General features: G+C 36.7%; 1 protein-coding gene across 23 annotated transcripts in view; it reads right to left on the reverse strand.

The window, feature by feature from the left end:
* ADAM22 (ADAM metallopeptidase domain 22) overlaps positions 1 to 26349 on the reverse strand; it is a 237791-nt gene that overhangs the window by 23590 nt on the left and 187852 nt on the right. For 12 of the 23 annotated variants that reach the window (XR_005789427.1, XM_040472742.1, XM_040472739.1 and 9 more), the window contains exons 19-27: positions 25149 to 25199; positions 24862 to 24925; positions 22818 to 22923; positions 20145 to 20264; positions 16315 to 16483; positions 14683 to 14797; positions 11746 to 11836; positions 8275 to 8292; positions 757 to 951 (exon numbers count right to left, since the gene is read on the reverse strand). Coding sequence is in view for 22 of the 23 variants with exons in the window: in XM_040472742.1 (XP_040328676.1) it covers positions 757 to 951; positions 8275 to 8292; positions 11746 to 11836; positions 14683 to 14797; positions 16315 to 16483; positions 20145 to 20264; positions 22818 to 22923; positions 24862 to 24925; positions 25149 to 25199 (929 nt within the window). In the remaining variant the exon portion in view is untranslated. The remainder of the gene's footprint in view (positions 1 to 756; positions 952 to 8274; positions 8293 to 11745; positions 11837 to 14682; positions 14798 to 16314; positions 16484 to 20144; positions 20265 to 22817; positions 22924 to 24861; positions 24926 to 25148; positions 25200 to 26349) is intronic. The other 11 variants (XM_040472740.1, XM_040472751.1, XM_040472750.1 and 8 more) reach the window with 4 other exon arrangements.

The following is a 26349-nucleotide window of genomic DNA, read 5'->3' on the forward strand; positions in this document are numbered from 1 at the left end:
GAAACTTTTCCACAGGAGTATTTTAGCTTTCTTGAATGTGAACGGAGGTCTAATTTCCTAAAACATTCCAACTATTTATTTCTTCTACCAGTTTATTTTATTAAGCAATTATAAAGCATGCAGAATTTTAACTGGTCTTATACATCTTAAGATCCTGGATAAAGAATATAAGATCGAAGTTTAAAACATATAAATAATATATTAACCCCATTTGTCCTATTATAAAACTCAGGCAAATATATTTAAATATACTTAAATTAATTTGACAACCAAGCTCTAAATTAGAAAGTCTAGAAATAATCATTCCAGGAATAAAAGGCAAAATCATAATATTCAAATATACAATTCACAGAAAAGCGATCTTTTTTTTTTTTTTTTTTTCACAGCAAGCTTAGCTTTGGTATATTTAAAATTTTTAAATATTCAACGCAGCACTTATATTACCAACTTAACAACTGCTTTACGGAAGCATGACAGTAACCTTTTTCTTTGACTACCAAACATGACATAAAGCTCACCATTTAAAATATTATCACATACTATGAATAGTTTCTCAAGCCATATAAGAGCAAGATTGAAAAACCCTATGATTTCTATATAGATTTAGGATTGCTGTTCATTTAGTTCAGTTTTGTTTTGATTTCTGGCCTGATTTGTTTGAGTGGTTCTGAGCATATGGCATTTTGAAGCACAGTAATCAAAGAACAAAGGATACTATTTGTTAACATTCAAGAAAGAAGGAAGAAGTAATCAAACCTGCTGCAAAATAATGAAATGTTCTGACTAATGGAATAATGTGTGATGGAACAGGCAGAAATCTGAAAATGCGACAGAAAAGCAGACCTCTTCTTAGAACTAGATGCTGAGTTTGTGCTGATTCCGGGAGGAATGTCGCTATAAAAAGAGTCACCATCTCCAGGCTTTTTTACATAATCTCCCTGGGGTAACTGTCTAAGGCATAATAAACATTTCAGAGTCAGAAAACAAGACACACACATGAACACAGACATATACAAATATTATTTTAGGAAAAAAAGAGGTAGGGGTAATGATCTACATGAACCAAATCTATAACAACACATAAGATTATTAATAAATGTGACAAGTTTAAGTAAGTCATTCTAAACTGCCAAGGTCAGAAATGCAATCGCTTAAGTCTTTACAGTCTGGATGAATAAAGCCTTGCTTCAGGGGAAAACTATGGAAAGATGAGGTTTTTCATTGTAACTTTATTATACTTCAAGATGTTAACTGCGGTTTTGTCTGAAAATAAATAAATAAATAAATAAATAAATAAATAAATAAATGGTGCTGAAGGAGACATGTCGGGAAAGACAGTCCCTGCCCCTCATAAGCATAGTTTTGTTTTTCTTTTGTTTACTGTCATGAATAAACTACTTATGATTTCTAAATGTGATATAATGTAACCTTAACTGGTCTTCAAATAACAGATTAATTTCTAAGCCATGTCTATAATTTAATCCAAGTAAATTCTTATTAATCTGTTCAATTTGGAGTTTCACTGTTCATTTAAGAGGAATATGAAGAAACTGAAAGAGATTCAAACATCAATCAACAATGTAATTCTATAACTGCACAGGAGAATATGTGAAGGAAGATGATTTAGCAAGAGGAAGAAGGGGTTGAAAACAATTCTTGTTGAGACTATAGGAAGATATTTATAGGGAGTTGGTGGGTGACCTCAGTTCTCTGTCTCCACCATAGAAGGATTACAACAAAGGAAGATCTACTTACTCTGTACTATTACTGACCCCACTTGCTCTGATTTTGAATTAACTACGATTAAAACAGATTTTTATTACTTTTCCTAAGGGAGGAGGGTAGAAAACTATAGAACGGACCACTCAATCTCAATAACCAATCATCGGCCAGTGCATGGACCGCAAACAGCCATGTGCATCCAAAACTTGATTCAGTTCCATTCAGAATCATTGTGGGAGGTGCCACAAACTGGTGCTGGATTGAGAATTTTAAAAAGAATATACTTAAAAAGGTGTCCAACGAAGGCCACAGTTGCTAACTGCTTTTCCTACTTGGTCTTTCCTTAGTTACCATGCTTACCTTGGTTACTTGCTGATGCTAAATTCTATTTTATTTTTTATTTTTTCTATTTAAAAAAAAATTTTTTTAATGTTTTTTTATTTTTGACAGAGAGACAGAGCATGAGCGGGGGAGGGGCAGAGAGAGAGGGAGACACAGAATCCGAAGCAGGCTGCAGACTCAGCTGTCAGCACAGAGCCCGACGCGGGGCTTGAACTCACAGACCGCAAGATCATGCCCTGAGCCGACGTCGGATGCTCAACCGACTGAGCCACCCGCCCAGGCACCCCTAAATTCTATTTTTAAAAAATGCTACTTTCAGATATTTGCCTTGCTTGTACGAATTCCCATTCTGTTTAAAATGTTTACAATACTGGATCATTCGCTCTTCGGAATGACTGAATACTTCTCTCATATTTTTTCAATCCTATATACTCACACACCTCCATAAATTAAATTTTCAACCCATACAAAGCACATATAATAATTTATGTGATCCTCCCCTTCAAAGAAAGTCAAATTTCTCATTAAATTTGTATGTAAGACTAATTTTACCTATAACTCTATGACACATATTCCTTCAAAATATTTTTAACCCCTTACGTGACTTCAGCTCATAATTATAACCTTTTTTCTTTTTCCCAGTATATTACGAAACATTAATTTTTTATAAGAAATAAGACAATTTCCCCATATTCATAGTGTTAATAAGACAGGGGTGGCTGGGTGGCTCAGCCACTTAAGCATCCAACTTTGGCTCAGGTCATGATCTTATGTTGGGCTTTGTGCTGACAACTCAGAGCCTGGAACCTTCTTGTGAGTTCAAGCTTTGCATCAAGACCTGTGTTGACAGCTCAAAGCCTGGAGCCTGCTTTGGATTCTGTGTCTCCCTCTCTCTGCCCTTCCCCTACTCATGTGCACTCTCTCTCTCTCTCTCTCTCTCTCTCCCAAAAATAAACATTAAAAAATTATAAAAATATAGTAATACAGGACAAATGATATATATTCTTATTCAAGAGATCTTTAATTTCTGGAATCACATTTTCTGCCTTGCCTCCTTTGAGTAAAATATTCTATCAATGCTCAAAAAAAATGATCTCAATAAAAGCAGAGCTCTGTATGTCGTCTCAGGGAGGAAACTTTCCTTTTGGATATTAATATTATAAAAGAATGCCAAGGAACATCCATCAATATCACATTTCCAATAATAATCCTTATGGTTAAATCCTTTTCATCATTATTACCTTTAATGATCATCTGTATAAGTTGATGAGATGTAACTCACTACAAATTAAAAAAAGACAAGTTCCAAATCCACTTGAATTTTCCAATTAATCTATCCCCTAAATTACCTTCTCTTTACATGGTTCTAGCATTTGTGCATTTACCCAGGGCTCACTTAGCTGATCATTCAGGCTTAAATGGACTGTCTCTCATGATGGATGGGCTTAGATTTGTTGTTGGTTTGTTGTTGTTGTTGTTTTAACTCTGCACATTTTACCACTCCTTCAACATAATTCCTCTGCAGTGCATGGTCATCTATCACACAACGCACAAAACTCCTAAATGCCAAATATATCATAAACTGTGGGCTTCAGTCAAGGGACTGGAAGGAAGTTCAAGTACAATGAACTTCTGGGGGCATGGCCTTGTTTTTATCGTGATGGGCAGATTAGATTCTTACCTACCTCTATTAGGAAGACTCCAAAATATAGACGCTACCCTGCATTCTCCTTACAATTCCATAAGGAATGCATGTAACTTTCTTCACATATTAAATGAATGAAAATGTTAATTATAAATTAAGAATTTTGTTAAATCTCTTAAGAATAATATTTAACATTCTTCATTGCCCAGAAATTTATCCTTCATCAATATCCATAACAGATTATAACAAACTGATTTCTTCTTGCTTAAACTTTAGTGAAGATAGAGAGTATCAGGTCCCCATGATCAATGAAATAATATTTCATCATTTGTTACATAAGATCATAAGTGACCAGCTAAGTGATTCTTTAAAAAATTTTAACTGAATTTATTTTTCTAGTATTTGTGACTTTCTTCTTAAATTTTGCTCATTTCATGGAATTTTGAATCAAGAAGTGATTACTACATTAGGTGGCCTGACCAGTGCCAAGTTTTGTAATGGGAACATTATCTCATGTTTCCCACATTACATGCAAATATTGTAGACTTGCGCATGAATTTTTATAAATAATGCCCAAAAGAAAATAAAAGTTTATTTAACTAAATTCTTTTTCCTCAAGAAGGAACCCTCTTATGAGGGAAATCTGGTATTTCTTTAAAGGGTCCATTGAACCATAATATTTAATTTAATAATCCTTACACAGACTCAAAATGAGAATACAATGAGAAAAAATAAGTCTTAACCTTCATGCTGAAGGAGGCATTTCTCCAGTGTTTTGTTGGTACCTGGGTTGTCTGATATTGGAATTGTTACTTTACTGTTTTAAGAAATATTGTGTAATGTGTACCAAGTCACACTGACAGATGCATGAATGTTACCGAAATAATAATAATAATAATAATAATAATAGTAATAATAATAATGTAAAAACAAATTAAGATAGGTTTGAAAAAAATGAGGGAGGGTGGTTCACAAGCAGAAAATAAACTGGTTAAAAAGGATGAGAGAGGAAAGAAGTGGGGAAAGGGGTTTCTGCTTAAGGAATAGATCAGGAAGATATGATCTAGTTATTTATTCTATTTCACATTAATTATAATGATGTGTGTTCATTTCAGACAAAGGAAGAAAATATTTCAGCTCACTATGGATGTCTCATAAATCCAAGTTCAGATTAATGTTTTCTTATTCTATTGCTCTTTGCAAACCTATCTGAAAACTAAAGCTCAAACTTGTAATTCTTGTTACAAAGTATACAGATGCTGGGGGCACCTAGTTGGCTCAGTTAGTGAAGCTTGAGACTCTTGATCTCGGGGTTATGAGTTCGAGCCCCCTGCTGGGTGTAGAGATTGCTTAAAAATAAAACCTAAAAAAAAAAAAAGAAAAGTATACAGCGGCTAAATCCTAAAGCAATTATGCTAAAAATGTAAGTGATAGCATCAACTGAAAATATTATGGAAGTCTTCTTCCCTGAAGATTTTAAAGAAAAAGATCAATAGCCATCTATCCAACCACATGATGTGTAAGAACTCTCGGTGGCTCCTAGGTTACATGGTTCTACCCTTCACAAGGTAACATTAGCAGATTTAAACTAATATCATTCATGTATTGGGTTCTGCCTCTACTGTTTCCCAGAATAGGGTTCTATTTTTTATTAAGCAGTTTGTAAACAAAAAGAAAACAATGGGTTTGCTTCATATCTTTTTGCCAGACCTGCTATTAAACCTATCATGCCAAGTTATCAAGCTCCTTCACAGAAGTACTTGCCTGACCTCTCCAAAAATTTGAAAGTTATGCCCAATTTCTAAGCCATTATATCATTAGTAAGAATCTGATAACTAGCTACATATTTAATATGGTCTTGCATTTAGTGTCAAAGCAAACCTTTATGTTCGCGAATACCTATACCAGGTCAACCAGTATGTGTGGGTCTCATTCATATCCATGAATGCTGCCTTTCTCTTTGAGAATAACCACATCCACCTCCTTTATTTGAAGATCAGAAAAACACAAAGCCTTCAGAGACCACATACTAATAACTTTCCTTGCGATAATGCTTTATAGATTACAAAGAACTTTATCTGGTTTTAAAGTTGTGGAAAGTTTAAGTGATTTCCCAAGACCACATCCTAGCAAGTGGATTTCTGATTTCTTGCCAATTGGTCCACTCACCATGGAACCTCAGAGGAAAACCTACCTTAAAGGCAAGGATGACTCAAAATTCTTATTCCTATTTCCTGGCATCTTTTAGAACTGGACACATCTTTATTTGAATCCCTGACAATATTTTTATGAGACTATAAATTTCTTAATGCATGCTTTGTTCCATTCACCTTACCACCTGCTCTGTAACCATTGACAAATATTCTCAAAAAGGAAAGTCCTTCAGAAGATATTTATACATTTACGACTTGCTGATCTAAAGTCCACTGTTTGCTACTTCTCCACTTTGAGGATTATTATACAAGGCCTAAGATTCATTAGCAATGGACAGGGCAAAAATAAATAAATAAAGTTTGTGATGAAACATATCAAAATACATAAAATAAATATCTGTTGAAGATGTGACAGCTCTCAAAATAATGAACTGGATTCCAAAAAAGTAACCAGATCGACAAAATGATGACTCAGTAATACCAGGAGGCATGAAATTTTATCAGACACATAACGAAAATTCTTAATGTAAAAATGTTAACTGTGCCTAAGCATATATTGAGATAGAATAAGAAACTGGTACACAGTTTTGCCTATGAATAATTTTTTGTACCGTGGGCAATCCCTAATTCTGGATAATACTCTTGGTGAGAATGTGTCTTGGAGCACTGGTTTAGGTTTGCTTATGTTACACGGTAGTGACATTTTACTTTCTATCTTATATAGCTAGCAATATTAAATTACTTTAGAGTCTTAGCTACTATGGAAATGAGGCTGGGTCATCAATATTTGATCTTATTAGTCTAATTTTATGTTTCATTAGAGAAATCCACCAAACTTCTATTTCAATGTGACTGATCAAATTCTACCCAATAGAAAGCTTAAATGATTCCAGCTCTTCTCCTGTAGTTCCAGACAGTAGAATTTTAAACATATCAAAACAAAATCTAGTTTTTAAAACTTAATTAATTTTGTCTAGGTTTACCTTTTACATTAATGATGAGTTAGCTTCCCAGAGCAAGGTGAATATTTTCTATTATCACTAACTGACCAAGATCTGCCTTGTGAGCACATTTATAGAGACTATACTAATGGCTAAAGTCTTCTAGGAATTTTAAATTATAACATGGAAGGAAACCAAATGAAAAAATGAAATCTGGTTGGGGAGTGAAAACGTGTTATCACGTTTATTACTTCTTATTTCCAATCTGCCTCTGACATTTAATGGAACAGTGGGGAGAGTTATGTAGGAACCTGCATAGATATCTTAAGCACAAAACTAGTACTATGTGATGTGCAAGACCTGGTCTGGCTCATCTATTTCCAGGATATTTAAATGTTTTTATTGGGGCGCCTGGGTGGCTCAGTAAGTTAAGCGTCCAACTTCAGCTTAGGTCACTATCTCGTGGTCAGGGGATTTGAGCCTCGCTTCCAGCTCTGTGCTGACAGCTCAGAGCCTGGAGCCTTCTTTGGATTCTGTGTCTCCCTCTGTCTCTGCCCCTCCCCTGCTTGCGCTCTGTTTCTCTCTCTCTCTCTCAAAAATAAATAAACATTAAAAATTTTTATAAATAAATAAATAATTTTTTGTATCAACAGCTAAGAACATTAATAATTTTTTAAATGTGAAAAGTGAAGGAGATATCTCAGTATGGACTAATTTAGATTTAGAAAAAATAGGCATTTTTTTAAAACTACATGAATGCTTTGTATCTCTTTTTATTCTGTTAGCTAAACACAGATTTTAAGGTTATGATGAATAGGGGTACCTGACTTTATGGGCTTTTATATTTATAAAAAAAGTATACTAGACAATCTGAGATTCTAATAATGCAAATCATTTCTTTACCTAGGAAATTACCTAGTCAGTACAAAAATATTTTCTTAGGCAGAGATAATCAGGCCCATTAAGTACTAGGACATTCTCCTGAACCCAACACTGTGCCCACAGAAATGTTATCATTTATGAATGGAAGTTACTAATATAACAACAGTAACAAATAACAAATAAATTCCTTTATAAAGTACTAGGCAATAAGCTTGTTTAAAAGATGAAGAAAAGCCAATTAATTAATGTAAACACAAGTGGTTCCTTAACATAGAGGAAGTTTGTTTTAGATGGAAAAAAAATTCAATTCCACATATATTACTATAAAGGTAATAGAAGTAACTGCTATTACTGTAGTATTGTTGGATGAAAGAACCATTAAAATTAAACAATAGGTCTATTTTAAAGTAATACATTCCTCAGCACCATTATTAAAATTATCATTTCAAGGTCATGAAAAACAAGATTGCTTTATCATTTCAACACAAAAACAAAGTCAACCTGATTTATAACTGCATGTATAAATTCCAAGGATGATAACAGGATTTAAGCTTTTCAGTTATATGTTCAGGTTATTCTCATCACATACCTCTGTTCTCGATAATTTCTTTTCATGGACAAGAAGAAAAGGGGGGGGAAAAAAGAATTAGTTACCTATGGAAGTACTTTCAGAGAGAGCACTAAACATAAAAGCTCTAACACTCATCGAAAGGTCTCTACAAAGGATTTTTGAATTGCAGAACTAAAATGAGTAATACAGTCTCTCTCTTTACACACACACACACACACACACACACACACACACACACACACTCCTCACTTCATCTTCAGAAATGATACCAATGGATTAGTGACAATATTTTCAAATAACTATTTTTAAAAGCATAAATAAGCTTCAGTTATTAGAAAAATAACTGTCTTCTCAATATCAATTATACCATATTTAACATTTAGTAATGCTCTAAAGTCAATCTTACTCAACTTACTTATATAAACTAACTGTGCTTCCATAGAAATAAAACTCATAATTCATTCCTTTTGGAATCTATACCTGCAAACTAAAGCTCTTCCTAAGAATTTCAATCCAATCCAATACATATCTATCTAATCCAATACATATATTGGCTTTTTAAAAAAAATTTTTTAATGTTTACTTATTTTTTGGAAGCAGAGAGAGACAGAGCATGAGTGGGAGAGGAACAGAGAGAGAGGGAGACACAGAATCCAAAGCAGGCTCCAGATTCTGAGCTGTCAGCACAGAGACCAATGCGGGGCTCGAACTCATGAACCATGAGATCATGACCTGAACTAAAGTCAGATGCTTAGATGACTGAGCCACCTAGGCACCCCAAGTATCTTGGTTTAATGATGAGCTCATGAGAGTAAAAGTTCCAATTTGTTACTTATGATTTTTCATTCTTCAAACCACTGGATAGTGGGGGAGAGAATAAGCTCCAGAATTTTTCTATTCAGTATGTTTTAATTTTATTGCCTCAGTGTGATGACGTGAGTGGTCTATCAGTTCCAAGTGAGTATTGCTCATTGCCTATTCCTGTCATTCCTTCACTCCAAGGCTTGGAGAAGGGGTAGAAATTTTAATTGGAAGGATTAATGAGGAAATGAATTCTCACGTCCTACATCCATCTTTGAGTTTCAAATAGAATATGAAATTCATGAATTTAATTCCTGTATTAAAACTTAGACATTCTCTTTCTATTCTTAAACATATTCTGAATAAGTTTAGTAGCATTAAAACTTCCATCATTTATGTTCAAACTATTTATGAAGAGGACACAGTTGTATGAATAAGATTGGTATTTTTCCTTAGTGAATATGCAAAGTACAAATATTCAGAAATGGAAAAAAACAGTGAAATCTCAAAAGAATTTCATAAAAATAAGAAGTGATATAAAGAAATAAGTATTTTAATTCTAATTATTAAAGCAAAGGTAATTTCATTAGCAATAGAAGTTTAGATTTCATATTTTCTGAAAAGTAATTTTTTTCCAAGATTGCAAAAACATGAAATACCAATTTGCATCAGTAGGTGGCAGAAAATTGCACACAATAGAACTAATAATTTTGCTTTCCCCTTTTCACATGACCAATGAAACCCCTGAGCTACTTCAAGAATGCAAAGCTTCTGATGACAATTGCCACATAGGTCTTAAATCAGGGAAGTTGAGGAAACAGTGTTACTCCAAGATGGGGCTGATTCACTTGAGGTGTGAGGCAAGATCAAACAACAAATACACAGAAAAGCCTTCCTTTCAAACAAGGGATTTTACAACTTCTAATGTTATGCTGAAATCTTGTGCAAATGTAAGTATGCGATATACCTGATGGCCTGCACATCAAAAAGGCCCATAGGTAGTGAGCATGTATGAGCCGGTACAGAGCTAGGTTCTCATTTAATCAAGGCAAAGCATTCCTACTGTGCTGTGCCCTCCTTCACTGGTCTAGGCTGTATTTACTATGCTGTGCTGAACTACATACTATGCTGTCTGGGTTGCTTGTTAATATAGCCTTCCACAAATGCCTTCTATATTTTAATGCCTTTAGCATATGAACTTTACCGTGGCAGTAAGTTAAATGTTTTCTATCAAAGAAACTCTTCCAGAGTTTTGACCTCAGAAAGAGCAACAGCCATGTACGCTTTTCAAGAAATTTCCTTTAACTCAACTGGTTTAAGACTATGTCAGGTAATAATAATAGTAATAGCACATAATTATATAGTGCCTAGCCTACTGAAAGGCTTGGGGTAATTTGGAAGCCTGAACTATTCTAATACCCAAGTCTTTCAGTGAACTAAGTTTGGTCTATGAGGGCGAAATGCGGTAATGGCCAGAATGCCTAGAAAAAATTGCAGGCCCTTCAAAAGGGAGAAGCCCCGTTGGCCCGGGGTGCTGAGACATCATCATCAGAGATCAGTAGAACTATGATTTTAAGTTGAAATATTAAACATAACTTAAGGTTCACCATATTTAAGTGTCAATTTGTTAAATTTAAATAAGCTACTTGAATACTAAGGAAATTTTTTACATCATAAGATGTACTTTAAAAGAAAGTTGAACATATTAAATATACAAACAAGTTTGGAATTTCTGAAGTCATTTACTCAGCTAAATGTTCAAGGAGATGCAGTATTCAAAAGTTATATAATTTATAACTTTTTAAAAATTATATATATGAACTAAAAACTTGTAAATTGAACTTGGAAGCTTAAGCATTAGGTTGTAGGGGCACCCGGGTGGCTCAGTAGGTTAAGCATCTGACTTCAGCTCAGGTCATGATCTCACGATTCGTGGGTTCAAACCCCATGTTGGGCTCTACGCTGACAGTGTGGAGACTGAAGCCTGCTTCAGATTCTGTGTCTCCCTCTCTCTATGACCCTCCCCACTCATGCTCTGTCTCTCTCAACAATAAACATTAAAAAAGGAATTAGATTGTAAAAGTTGTAACTTAAAGCTGAATTTTAATTTGAACAAATAAAATAATCTCTGAACAGTATTTTCTTCACACACAAAAACCCAATATTAACAAATAATAGTATCTCCTTCACACTGCCTACGAAGATAAAGAGGTTTTGTCCTTAGCAGGATGCAAGGCCGTACCAAGTACGCAGCCAACTGATGTGCTGCTGCTGTTCTTGTCAATATTGATGTTATCACTGGGGTGGTTAGTAAAGCACTATGCTCCCTACATAACTATCTTGCCTAGATTTTTGGATATGGGTTTAAGTCAAAAGAACCTGTGTCATTAAAGAGCCAATCCACACAGCCTTAGTTTAAGACACGATTTAGATTGATTTCACTTCACACCATGGTTTTTAAAACAATATTCTTTACTTTGAGAATAGAAGGCAGTTATTTCAAAATCTATTTTCAAGAATAATAAATCATGATTACCTCTAATCATGCCAAGAATAATCACTGATTGCATGTTCAGCCAGAATGATTTTCACTGAAAATGCTACAAAACTTTCTAGATGTTTAATTCACTTAAACAAAATGTTTTAAAGTATATTTTGATAGTAACAATACTGAGACATTTCACTTACTTATAACCCCATGCAGTTATTCCTAATATGAGGGCCAGCACCAAGATAGTGCCAGCGATTATGCCTATTATGATATTGGTACCAGCAACACCTACAGGGAAAAAAGAAAACAATGAAGATCAAGTGTATGTAATTCAAATTTTGATACAAAGTTCTTTCAGGAACTTTATTCTCCATATTTGGAATCATGACACTAACGAAATTATTTGTTTTAAAAAGTGGGTATTGTTTTCTTTTACCGGTCTTAATGTTAGAGAATATTTTTTTTCATTTAATTTTTTTGACCTACAATTGATACACTGTTGTAGTGGTTTCAGTTGTACAGCATAATGATTTGGTATTTGTACATACTGTGAAGTAAAAAAAATGGGTGTTTTTTAAAAGGATAAAAAAATCAACCATTACTTAGCAATCCCCATCAACTGTTTTTTAAAAAATAATTCTTGGCTTACATTCCCTTTTAATACTTGTCCCAGTGCGTTTTGCAGTTTTATTTTCCATGTAATTTTCTCAAAAATAAGATGACGTCAATGAACTACAAGAAGAGTAAAGACTGAAAAAAAGGGAGGGTAAGGGTGACCCTACTATATTGCCATAGCACTCTCTGGACAAGAACTTGTAGAAATTCATGTTCTTTTTTACTCTGACCTCTTCCTCAGGAATTCCAGAGATGTTACAGTCTTTGTCTCTCCATCTTTTTTTTTTTTCAAGTTTATTTATTTTGAGAGAGAGAGACAGCACATAGAAGAGAGAAGAGAGAACATGAGTGGGGCAGGGGCAGAGAGAAAGAAAATCCCAAGCAGGTTCTAAGCACTGTCAGTGCAGAGCCCAAAGCAGGACTCAAACCCGTGAACTGTGAGATCATGACCTGAGCCAAAATCAAGAGTCGGATGTTTAACTGAATGAGCCACCTGGGCGACCCCATGTCACTCCATCTTGACAACTAATGCAAAGTTCTTATTGCTCCCACTTGTACGTGTGATACATTGTCACTCATATATAAGCTCCTTAAGAGAGAAAACATGTCTACAGAGTTATACAATCAGTGCTCAGGTGATACAGATAATACAAGCACCGGGCTTGTAGTTCCCAGTCTTTGTAACAATGGCTGGCATCCTAGAGAAGGAAAAACCAAAGACAGCGTGTAGTGAGCAGGAGATCAGTGCTGGTCAGGCATGAGAGTGAGGCAGCAGCAGACTGGCAGAGGGCCAAGACTGGGCTGACTCTCAGGACTCAGTAATGGCAATGTTGTGTCACCACCTGCTGTCAGATAGGAGAGATGTAATCCATAGGGGAGATCATGTGGTGTGAGTGGCCCAGTAAGTCAAAGCCTTGGTCAAAATGCTCAAGTGACAGCCCAAGAGCAGAAAAGACAGATCAGAGGCCTGGCTGTTTTGCTGATAATGATCTACACCACACATTTCAATCACCCAGATCTGTTTCACTCAGAGCAGCTCAGATCTCTTTTTGTCTGCTGCACTCATGAAGCATCCTTCTAGATGTCAACCATCAGTGATCATGTGCAACAGAGCAGATGGCAAATCCCCATGACAGAAGTGGCAGCCTCCTTGTCTGGGAGCCCTCAGTAAATCATTTCAGGAGCAGGGCATCTGAGGAAACTGGCAGACTCCACCCTGCCCAGGTCCTCTGTGAGATGGGTGGATGCAGAGGACCTTCTGGGTCAGTGGGGTTTTCCTACTGTAAGGCCTGACATGTCTGTATTATCTTCCTTTTCTTCCAGTGATTTTTAACAGGGATCAATAAACTTGGATGCCAGCCTGGTTATTTCTAAGTAATGGTAAGACTTTTGACAAGTCACTTAAATCCATGGATCTGAATAGCCACATCTCTGCTTTAACTGCTAAAAAGAAGCTCCACATTACCATTGCTAAGGCTGAGGATACCAGAATCTTAATTCTTTCACTTTCCTTGCTAAAGTCATCTTGGCTAAGAATTTTAACCTTTCTGGATGATTACAATGAACATACTTCTTTTTTCTCACCCTTTGGAAGTGAATGGACTTCAGAATTTGAGAACTTCTGTATGTAGAACACTCAATCATGAAAGATAATAAAACAGTTTAAAAGGGGACCTCTACTTGCAATGTATGCATTCTTTCAACTATCTGCATTGAATTTCTACTTCTCCAGTTGGACCATTCTAGCTTTTAGATCTGCACCTGTTGTTTATTATCCATGTCCTTAATCCCCTTCCATGCACCTTGGCTAAGGTTACTACTTCTAGAATTACCTACAGTTCAGGCTACAGAACTCAGGTTGAATAGAGATGAGATTCTATAATGAAAAATATTAAAGTCGGGGCACCTGGGTGGCTCAGTCTGTTAAGCATCCAACTCTTGGTTTCGGCTCAGGTCATGATCTCATGATTCGTGAGATTGAGCCCCACCCACCTCAGGCCCTACACGGATAACCCAGAGCCTGTTTGGGATTCTCTCTCACCCTCTCTCTCTGCCCATCCCCTGCTCATGTTTGCTTTCTTCTCTTTCTATCTCTCAAAATAAATAAATAAACTTAAGAAAAAAACACACATTAAAGTCAACAAGATATTTAAAACTCAATTCTTCAACTGTTTTTTTTCCTATGTATTCAGTCCCCAAATATAAAATTCTTCCCTTAAATTCAGACAGTTCAGAAAGAGGACTACTGCTTTTTCACTTAAATGCTAGGGTTTTGTTGTCAGCTCCCAAAAATAGAATACTTGAAAAATCTCAGTCTCATGTAGGACAAGATGAGGCTCAATCAGTAGACTAAGTTATATTCAATATTACACATGATTACAAGTTAATGGAAAATATCAACTTCATATTGTAGATCCCAGTTGTATTTTAAAGTTGAATTATAATCTAAATGAAACTGTCTGAAGAGTTTCCTTTAGTTATGCATAAAACGATGTAATGGCACCAAATCCAGTACCTACCATTGCCAGACAGAGTAATGCCAGTCTTGGAGTCCTCATTGTGAGGGAAGTAAGTGCTGCAGTCTGCACCCACCCAGTGTCTGTTACACACACACTTCAGCTCATTACTGCAAACCTGAAATCCAAAATCAATCAAGAGGAAACGTCAACTCTCTGATACAATGGCATGAAAACTAAAGAGTGATTTCTAATTGTTATATGCCTAGAATTTGATGGTACTGAAAAATTATCGGTACTTTCTTCTTCATACTAATTACCTTATTCCTCACTCAAGTACCCAAAATAATATTTTCTGGAGATCAGCAGTTAGACCCAAAGGGAATAATGAATTTTAACAGGGGAAATGAGTTTACAGTCCAAAAAGAAATCAATGAAATTACTGTTTTGAATTTCATTAACTTAAATTTTATAGGAGGGAGGTTTTTATTTTTTTATTTAAAAAAATTTTATAGGAGGGAGACTTATAAAACTAAGCAGAAATACAAGCATTTGCCAATTATCTAATACAAACGTTTCTTTCTTCCAAACATAAGGTCAGGAATTCTAGATGAAGAAGACATTGTTATCATTAGCATGAATGAACAAGAAATAATTTCAATGTTTTTGCCCTATCCCCCAAAAAGCATTTCCGCTAACATTTTCTTACTTATTAAAGAAAGAAGACTTATTAGACTCATCTATAGGAGCAGAACTACTTACCACATGCCTTCTCTATTTTCATATGCTGTAAGAATTCCTATCCTTTGGCAAAAAGTTACTAGTAAGACCTCCCTAAGAAACTTCTTGGCACATTCCTGGAGATCTATGTGGAATGACCAGGATTAAAGGCTGACAATTTCAGGACAGGGATCCTTCACCTCAACTGGGTATTATGACCAGTTCAAGCAAAGAATCTGGTGAGGGTAGAAAGAAAATCATAGTACATGCCAAAAGAAAAAGAAGTGAAAATTATTTTATTAGTATAGGAATTCCTAACTGAAAATGACAAAACTATAGTCACTAATAGAGCATGTTTATCTAAGCTACAAATTTTGTTATCTAGGACTAACATTATCAGATAGATATATGACAGAAAGAATAAAATTTAGTATTTTATACAATGCCATTATTTCTATTCATTTGTTGATAAACACTTCCCTGAATTATTCAGTTTTTATTTCGAGGAGTTATCCTCAGCTGATACACACTCGGTGTGGCCACAACAGGTACTTATGATCTGTTCTAATTGCTTAGTGCCTGGACAATACGAATTGTTAAATACTGTGGCCAATGATCCTCCCTTTTACACCCTTTTTAAAAAACCCCATTACAGTTTATTAAAATTTGTCTCCCAGATCACTTGTAGAAAACTGGCCATTATACTTCTATTATATGAGATCACATTAACATGATAAGAAAGAAAAACAGAAGAATTTGGTTAGGAAAACTATACTTTTTCTTATTCCCAGGCTTGCACGGATTACGCAAGAGAAATATTCCAGTGACTATGACCAAATAACTGTTTACATGCCAGCTAGAAACAGGGATAAGCATATTTTCCATTTTTACAAAATAAACAGGTTGGGGTCATGTCTATTTCTGTGTTACAAAAGAACAGAGGAGTTTCCCTACGGCAAGGTACTGAATACTTACTCCATTTCCTGAACAAACAGTGCCTTCTTTATTGCTTAAGCAAGTACTAAAGTTGAAGGAAGCCACAGGAAGACACCTGTGTTCTAAGCACATCATTTGGGGACCACAAGGTGTCCCATCTTCCACATAGCCAAGATCTACATCTTCCTCAAGCTTCACATGCCCACCACTAAAACAAAGGAAGCAAAAAGAAAATAGGATTCTATTAAGTCACACTCATTTTGAGAATCTGCTTTAAAAAACTAAAAAGTGGGCAAGAAAGCATTGCCCACTTATTGTACAACTGCAATAAAATCGTACAGTGCTCTCTCCTCCACCATATATTCCTCCTTGGAAGAAACTACTTTCTACTCTATTTTCTACCCATTATCTAATAAAAAAACAACAGCATGAGCATTTTCTTCCTTTAAATGAAGAAAGCAATTGAATCTTTTGATCTAATGCTTTTGAGATATTGACATATTTTAGAATTTGAACATAATTATTATAGCAAAGGTCTGAATTAAAATAGCTTTATCATTTTGCCTTGGATCATGTACAAGTCAAGTGAGGCATTAATGCTAGGATTTGATTTGGTAGTTGTAATTGTAGGTTTCAAGATTTCAAACATGTTTCAAACAAGCATGAGAACTGGTCTGGGTTTACATTTCCCAAGAAGGTTAATAATTTAAAAATTATATTAGAGAATGGCTAAAATATTTAACTTCACTGTTCAATAGAGCAAGCCTACATGTTCTATAGAAATTTAAAAAACCAGAATGAGGTAAAAATGTATATTCATAGTTGATTTACTCATATGGTGCCATGTCAATGCCAGCACATAAATCTCAATTCTTTTTATTTATTTTTATCAAAATGACACATGCATACAGTTTAAAGAGTCAATCAGATAAATCAGTTTTTGTTTTTTTTGTTTTTTTTTTAATTTTTTTTTCAACGTTTATTTATTTTTGGGACAGAGAGAGACAGAGCATGAACAGGGGAGGGGCAGAGAGAGAGAGGGAGACACAGAATCGGAAACAGGCTCCAGGCTCTGAGCCATCAGCCCAGAGCCCGACGCGGGGCTCGAACTCTCGGACCGCGAGATCGTGACCTGGCTGAAGTCGGACACTTAACCGACTGCGCCACCCAGGCGCCCCAGATAAATCAGTTTTTTAAATGTAATAAAGTCATACAGTGCTCTCTCCTCCACCATATATTCCTCCTTGGAAGAAACTACTTTCTACTCTTAATTGATTCTTTTGTTATTTATCCACACATTTTTAAATAATGAGTGTTACTATTTTTTATTTTTCCATTTCAGATATTAGCAACCAACTTACCTCTATGGAACTTGAAGATTTATGTCTTTTTCCTATATCCCCATCATAAATTTTGTTTAATGAATAGTTAAATCAATAATAAAAAGGCACATTATTACGACTATGTAAATGTTATTCAGTTGAGTGATACAGTGTGCCATAATTAAGCCTTTTCTTTCCTGCACAACTTTTCATTTTCCCTCAAATTAGCAAGTCTCTTATTTGTTGTCTTTTTTGCCTACTTTTTAAGAATCTGTCACCAATGTAAACTGATCAAACTCTGCTAACCCCAAATCCATACTTGAGATGTGTCTTGAGCATCAGTTCATCTTCCTGCAGAAATCTCTCCTGGAGTTTCCATCTGCAGTCTGCCCTGCTCCTGTCTGATCTAGTTGTCTACTGTACCTTGTGGAAAACTTGAACACTTGGATCTCCCCTCACCATTCATTGCAGGATTGCCCTGTCTTCATGGTGGGTATTTTGTTTCCTACACACACAGCCTTTCTCTTAGTTTACTCTTTGATTTTGGTGGAGTACAATTTCACCAATAGCTTCCTGGGAAATGGTACAGGGCAATAAATTCAGGGGCAACCTGAATATCGCAAAGTGTCTCTATTTTCTACTTTCACACTTGATTGATAAGGTACAGAAATAAGGTACAGAACTTATTTCAAAAATCATGTTCTCCATTGTCTTCTGATTCCCAGGGCTCCTGTTCATAAGATTCCAAGTCTGATCCTTTTTTTCCTCCTCTCTGGAAACATCTGGGATTCCTTTCTTTGTCCTAAGGTTGTGAAATTTCACAATGACATGTTTAAATGTGCCTCTAATTTCACTCAGTGTATTTGGCACTTGGTGAACCTGTCAATGTAGAAACTCAAGTCTATCCATTGTAGACAATCAAAGTCACTCATTGACAATTTCTTACCTGGTATTTTCTCTGTTCATCGTGTCTATTCTAACTTGGTGAGGTTTTCTCTATGGTTCCATTCCTTTGCTGCTTTTGCCCTACTTTCTGGGAGATAATTTCAACTACTGAGTTTAATTCCTACCTCCCTATTTTAAAATTTCCAACAGCATTTTATTTCTATGAATGCTCTTCATTTTTTTAAATTTTTTTCTATTTTGAGTAAGAGAGACAGCAAGCGAGCGGGGGAAAGGTACAGAGGGAGAAAGAGAGGGAATCTTAAGCAGGCTCCACATTCAGCATGGAGCCTGACGCAGGGCTCAGTCCCACATCTCTGGCATCAAGAGTCGGATGCTCAACTGACTGAGCCACCCAGGCACCCCTGCTCTTCATTAAATAGCACTTTATTCTGGTTTCATGATAGAAATATCTTATCTCTCATAAATATTGACAGGTGCCTTTTTTTCTGGCTCTTTTTAACTCTTTGTGTATGTGTGTTAGAGCCTTTATTCACATGTCTGATAAACTGCTCCTATTTGAGTTAGGAAATCAGATAAACTATAGGAGATTTTAGGGCTTTCTGGCTGAACATCAATGAGGCTAGACCACTTCCATACACCCTGATATCAATATTGCTGGCTATCCTTCAGTTTGGAAACCTGCTTTATTATCTGCAGAATGTAAAGCTCAAATCTTTATTGGGAGGGTGAGCAATCCCCAGTTTAGGTGGGTCAGGCAGTAATCTGTTAGCAGACTTTCAACTATCTTCTTTATTTTAGCCCTTCCTTGCCCCAAATCCTTTACTCCCTCTTGCAGAAGTAGATGATGCTACCAATTTTTGAGCCTTTTGGGAACTAACTTTATATACTGGGCTAGCTCTCAGTTTTCCCCATTACTGACTTAGGAATTCAGCTTTCTTAGTTTTTTGTTTTTTGTTTTTTTAATTATTTTTTAACGTTTATTTATTTTTGAGACAGAGAGAGACAGAGCATGAACGGGGGAGGGTCAGAGAGAGGGAGTCACAGAATCTGAAACAGGCTCCAGGCTCTGAGCTGTCAGCACAGAGCCCAACGCAGGGCTCGAACTCACAGACCGCTAGATCATGACCTGAGCCAAAGTCGGCTGCTTAACCGACTGAGCCACTCAGGCGCCCCTCAGCTTTCTTAGTTTTGACAACTGTCACACATCCATTTGCCTTCCACGCTCCAAAATTTTGTTGCTGTTGTCTCTTCTCCCCTTCTCTGCCTCCCTGTGGATACATGAATTCTAAAAAAAGATCCAGTTAGTGTCATTTTAGTGGGATTTCAGAAGGAAGTAAAAGAAGATGTATATATTTAATCCACTGATTTTACCCAGGAGTTCTCACTCACTTTCCTTAGTAGGAAAGAAATGCAAACCAAACCCTGCAAGGTATTACTGACCCATTAAATATAGCTCCAGCAACTAAAGTCAACTAATTCTCATCTTTTCAACCCTCTTGTGTCAGGATTTACTCAGTCACCTCTCTGGGCTAGATTCCATGTCGCCTTGCTAACATGCATGGGAAGTGAAAACCGAAGTGATTCTACGCGGCAGTCCTCAGAAGATGAATGATGTTCTCATGGAAAGAGGTAGAGCATTACCTGCAGTTTAATGTTCTTCCCTGCTGCACAACCAAAGTAGATGTGATTTCACCGTCAAGTTCCCCAAGCCTTGGGATGTTACCAACATTGGTGCACAAAAGGTAACCACAAAGCACATCCCTGTGTTAAAAGATAACAATTCTTTACTTCTTTCCACAAAGAGAGAACAAACCATGTATAGTTAGAACAATAATCTTATCCTGCTTTAGCGTTTTTCATGTTTGTTTACATTTTATTTGCTCAAATTACAAGCTAAATACGCCCAAATTAATTTGCCTCTCACTTTAAAAAGTGTCTTCTCGGGGCGCCTGGGTGGCGCAGTCGGTTAAGCGTCCGACTTCAGCCAGGTCACGATCTCGGGGTCCGAGAGTTCGAGCCCCGCGTCGGGCTCTGGGCTGATGGCTCAGAGCCTGGAGCCTGTTTCTGATTCTGTGCCTCCCTCTCTCTCTGCCCCTCCCCCGTTCATGCTCTGTCTCTCTCTGTCCCAAAAATAAATAAACGTTGAAAAAAAAAATTAAAAAAAAAAAAGTGCCTTCTCTGAAACTCCTATTAGTGCACCAAAATCCCAACTGTGTTCTAGCTTTTCCTGTACTGTCCATTAGTTCAAGTATTTGTTAAAGGAAATTATCCATCAGATAGACATCTTTTAGATCAGAATCTCTTTCTCTAGAACATATTACTGGATATGTTAAAACATTTTTTAATATTTGGTAAGTGAATAAATGATCTTTGGGTGAGTATTCTTTTGGAATACAGCTCTTTCTTTAACCTGTTGCCCCCAAATAAAGAAGAATTATGTGTGGGGGGGGGGGAGGGTATGTGTCTGTATATATAGACACATACCCACACACACTCATGATCCCTTTTTCAATATATTCCACTATTCCTCCAACTGCCACATATAATAACTAAACCTGTAAAATATTTGTACTGGTATAAAATATTATCTGACATATTTTCTGCATATAGAACATTTTAATTCCTAACATACATAATTATAAATACATATACTGATAACTATCTTGTCAAGAATGATTAGTAGACTAGCAAGATTATATATGGAAATAGGCTTTATCAGATAGAGAAAAGAGCAAAATTAGAATTTACATCTATCACTAACACGGAAAAATGCATTAATTCATCCTTAAAAAACAATTTTTAAAAGTTATTTCATTTTATCATATCTATCATAAACAAAAATGCTTTCTTAACACAGAAGAGATGGTCAACATTTTTATAAGTGTTATCGGGGCGCCTGGGTGGCGCAGTCGGTTAAGCGTCCGACTTCAGCCAGGTCACGATCTCGCGGTCCATGAGTTCGAGCCCCGCGTCAGACTCTGGGCTGATGGCTCGGAGCCTGGAGCCTGTTTCCAATTCTGTGTCTCCCTCTCTCTCTGCCCCTCCCCTGTTCATGCTCTGTCTCTCTCTGTCCCAAAAATAAATAAACGTTGAAAAAAAAAATTTATTGTTATTTATGTGCATGGAGCTTACAAAGTACTTTAGGATATACAAAGAAAAAAAGACACGGTCAAGGAAATACACTCTTGGTGAGAAGAGAATCGCACACATAAACAACGATAAAACAGAGAGGCTGGGACAAGGGCCACAATAATAGAACAAAAGGCCGTGGGAATTCAGAGAAGAGGGAAATGACTTTACATTTGTTTATTTATTTTGAGAGAGAAGGAGAGATGGAGAGTAAGCAGGGCAGAGGCAGAGAGAAAGGGAGACAGAGAATCCCAAGCAGTCTCCATGCTGTCAGCACAGAGCTTGACGTGGGACTCAAACCCACAAACTGTGAGATCATAACCTGGACCAAAATCAAGAATTGGATGCTTAAGTGGCCAAACTACCCAGGCACCCCGAAAATGATTTATTTCTAGAATAAACCCAGAAATAATAAAGTATGGAGAGAGGTGGGGGGGAGGGGCAGAGAGAAAGGGAAAGAGAGAATCCCAAGTAGGCTCTGCACAGTCAGTGCAGAGCCAGATGCAGGGTTCAAACTCACAAACTGTGAGCTCATGACCTGAGCCAAAACCAAAAGTCAGACACTTAACCAACAGAGCCACCCAGATGCCCCTCAGTAGAAGAGTAGAATACAGCATGCCAGATCTGCTTGGCTTAAAACACTGTTAAGAGGCCTTTGTAATAGACCAAGCGTTAACATAGGTCTTAGCTGGGGTAACAGGAAAGGAATGAAAAGATGAATTAAAGACAAATGGTGGGGGAGTAAAAGGGAAGAATGGCCATGATTTGGCATTTGGACCATGTGTCAGAGGGACAGCGGCATCAAGGTCCATTGTGAGGCTTCTCAACTGGAGGACAGTGAATTATGGTGACCTCTGACAAAAACAGTGGTTTAGAAAAGTCAGAGCCAGCTAACTGAGTACATATTCTGGTGGCTTTAATTTTTGTTGCTTTTGAGATGCTAGCAGGTGCCTTCTAGGTGAGCAAGTCCTGAGGCAGCTGCAAGTGTGACCTGGGCCTTTGAGGAGAGGCCAGCATATGTGTTAAGATTTGGGAGGCTTCTGCAAGGTGGTGCTGGGATGCAGTGAAAAGATGAGGTGAGCAGGCAACTGAAAGCTCTGGAGGATGCAGAGAAGAGGAAATGGGACGCTGAAAGTAATGCTTGTAATTCACTAAGGGATAAACTCTGGACAAACTTCATCTCACCGTTTGTTGCACTGTATCCACGTATCTTTGTCTTTTCCACAGTTACCCTTCTCTGTCCCTTCGATGTTCAGTTTCTCATAGCAGTATTTGTCTGATGCCATCACCTCTGAAGCAGAATAGAGTTTTCTCTCAGTGAGGGACAGAACACGTGAGTTGCTCAAAATGTTTGCAGTAAGGGAAAGAAGCCGTCTAAGGACTCTTCTTCATGACAATGTGGCCAGTTCCAAAACCTGGACCCATGGTTCTCCAGAGTTTTACTTGACCACAGACATCCTTGACTCAGCTACATTCTTCATGACTGCTCATTGGAAATTTGGAAAACCAATCTATGTCAATCTTTGATAGGATTGAAGCTATCGGTTCCAAGGAACAACACTCCTCACAATTTGGCCAATAATTAGGGCAAGATACTACCAAATGGTTCCCAGAATAAATACTCCACACTTTAATCTCAGCGCCAAATATAAAGCACAAATTTTTTACGTGTCAATTTTTATTAATCATAACGATGAGTTTATTAAAATAGCTATGTACTATAATTAAAGATTTAAGAAACAGTATGAATTCTACCTTGTTTATAGTTAATTCTTATAGTTAATTCTATAGTTAAGTCTATAGTTAATTCTACCTTGTTAATTCCTAACAACTATCAAAAAAACCACCTTAATTTTATTCTGTTCTAAATAAGCTTGAATTCATGTTAAATGTATGAGGGCCAAATAACATTTTAAACAATGTCAGTATTACAAAACTTTAATTTTGCTAAAGCCAGGGCTGGCTAATGGGATTGTCCTGTAGTGAGATCAAAAATGACTTTTGCAGGCGCCTGGGTGGCGCAGTCAGTTAAGCGTCCGACTTCAGCCAGGTCACGATCTCGCGGTCCGTGAGTTCGAGCCCCGCGTCGGCTCTGGGCTGACGGCTCGGAGCCTGGAGCCTGTTTCCGATTCTGTGTCTCCCTCTCTCTCTGCCCCTCCCCCGTTCGTGCTCTGTCTCTCTCTGTCCCAAAAATAAATAAATGTTGAAAAAAAATTAAAAAAAAATGACTTTTGCAAACTAATCAAATGATTACTGTTTGTGTATATTTTATTTTTTTTTATTTTTTAATTTTATTTTTTTCTTTAAATTAAAGTTAACTTACACACAGTATAGTCTTGGTTTCAGGAGCATTTGTGTATATTTAAAAAAATAACTAGTCACCATTGGTAGTTCTTTTTCCCTACTTCTTGCGGTGAGCAACACTTTCTTCTCAAGCGGGGGAAACAAAACGGTAACTCTGTTCAGAGTGCAAACGTGCACACACCTCCCCTCCCAAACAGAATGCAGCCACTATCTGTGACAAGTAAAGATTAGCATTATCTTTTGAGCTTGCTTTCTAATACAAATTGTCTTCTGAAGGAGTTTCAAAAAAAACTGCTTTCAAAAGGGCCAGTAACACTGGGGGAAAAATAATGACACAACCTTTAAATACACATTTAAATAAAGATATAATTTAAGTTATATGTTTTAGAAATCAATGTTACATTTCCCTCAGAAAATGTGACAAACTTTGAAAGTGATAATGCTGAAATTTTTTTCTGACACGGTAGAGCTACCTCAGCAGAAGGTCACCTGTAATTTTAAGAGAGATGGTTGAGGAAGAAAAAGCCACTCTAGCTAAACTGCTACAGTGCCAAGGGTGCCCTATCCAGGGTCCGTGTCCATTCCATATGGTTGTACAGGTTTTGCTTAAGGACATTCAGCTGAGGGAAGTGTACACGGAGCTCAAATCCAGGTTTGTTCTATTCTCCAGGCTGCACGCTCTGGGGTGGACTTCACCTGCCTGTCAGCAAAGGCACCTTATTTCTTGTCCAAAGGCACAACCAACTAGCCACGTGTCTTTCAAGGGAGGTGCTCCTCTCTAATTCCACAAAAGTGACCCTTCCAAGACTTGCAGTGTCTTTGAGAATCCCCCAGTCATAAAGTGGTTCAAAATTAACTTCCAGCCCACACGTCATATGGCCTCATATCATATTGTGAAAGCAATCAATCCACGCTATTTACTTACTTTGCCCCCAGATGTATTTGCATTGTCTATCCCTGGTTTTACATCTTCCTCCAAAGCAAATCCCCTAAAATGGAAAAGCACACCTATTAATGATGCAGTGTCTGCTTATGTCGGATCACTGAAAAAGAAACTGTGACTGCGACAGCTAGTAGGTGAGTATTATAAAGCCTTTTATCTTCAGAATGGATTACAAAACATTTAAACTGACTTTCCTCTTTTGATAAGATTTCAGTATTTCTTTCATGCTGGCACACATGAAAGATTTAGGTAAAGATGAAGTAACCTACCTGAATACCATCACATGAATATCCATCCATTTTATGAATATTTGGGGCACACTAGGAAATGAAAACAGAACTGTGAACCATGTGCACAGCAAAATATCAGGCTGAGCTAATCCCTGTAACGTTTCCATTAAAAAAAGGTAAAATAAAAGTCTGATAATATGGTAAGTCTCTTAAAACAACTGAAAATAAAAACAAAAAAGATCAAGAGAAAGCAAAAGGAAATGTAACAATTGGTGCACTTTCCTCTAAAAATATGCATCTACCAGAGGTATAAACAGTTGATTACATAGTAGCAAATAAAAAGAAGCAACAGCAATGACTCAGACAACCCCAACATTTCAGAGCATCTTGCTTTATACAGATACATCATTCCTCAGAGCGAGAAAAACGAGAGCGCAAAACAGAGCAAGGAGGATCCCAACGTAAATGAAGCAATAGCTAGTTTCCTCTTTTTTACCATGAGAAGCACCACAGCCCTTACTCTTAAAATGCTCCTTGAGCAGAAATCCACCTAACGCACATTAGAAAAATCATGTTATTTTATAGCCTTGGTTTTCCCTTGTAGCAAGTGCAGAAAATTGTAAAACATTCCTGTGTGGCTATAAACAGTAATTTTTAAATTTGTTACACATTTTTTTCTATCTTTAATAATTACACACTCACTTGAGAAAAGTTAGTAAATGTAAAAAAAGTAAAAACACACACACAAAAGTCTCATGTTCCCACCACCCAGAGACAATTTTTTATATTATGGTACATCTTTTTCTTTACATTTTTCTACAAAATTTTATTTTTTATTCTTTATTTACTTTCTTTTTCTTTCTTTCTTTATTTTTGAGAGAGACGGCTCATGAGAGTGGGGCAGGGGCGGAAAGAAAGAGGGAGACAGAAAATCCTAAACAGGCTTCACAAGGTCACCTCAGAGCTCAACGCAGGGCTCGAAGTCATGAACTGTGAGATCATGACCGGAGCCAAAATCAAGAGTCAGATGCTTAACCGACTGAGCCACCCAGGCGCCCCCAAGATTTGATTTTTTTAAACACAGGTATGTAATCAAGTTATAGATAGTATTTTATATTCAGCTTCTTCTCTTTATTTTTTCATCACATGAATTTCCTCATGTCACAATAAGTGTTTTTGTAGGGAATCTCTTTAATAGCTGTAGTACGTTGCATTGTGCTAACAAACCATATAACCACCG

This window comes from Herpailurus yagouaroundi, unplaced genomic scaffold (genome assembly GCF_014898765.1).
Source record: "Herpailurus yagouaroundi ecotype Mexico unplaced genomic scaffold, PumYag 100, whole genome shotgun sequence".
In the NCBI taxonomy this organism is placed as follows: Eukaryota; Metazoa; Chordata; class Mammalia; order Carnivora; family Felidae; genus Herpailurus; species Herpailurus yagouaroundi.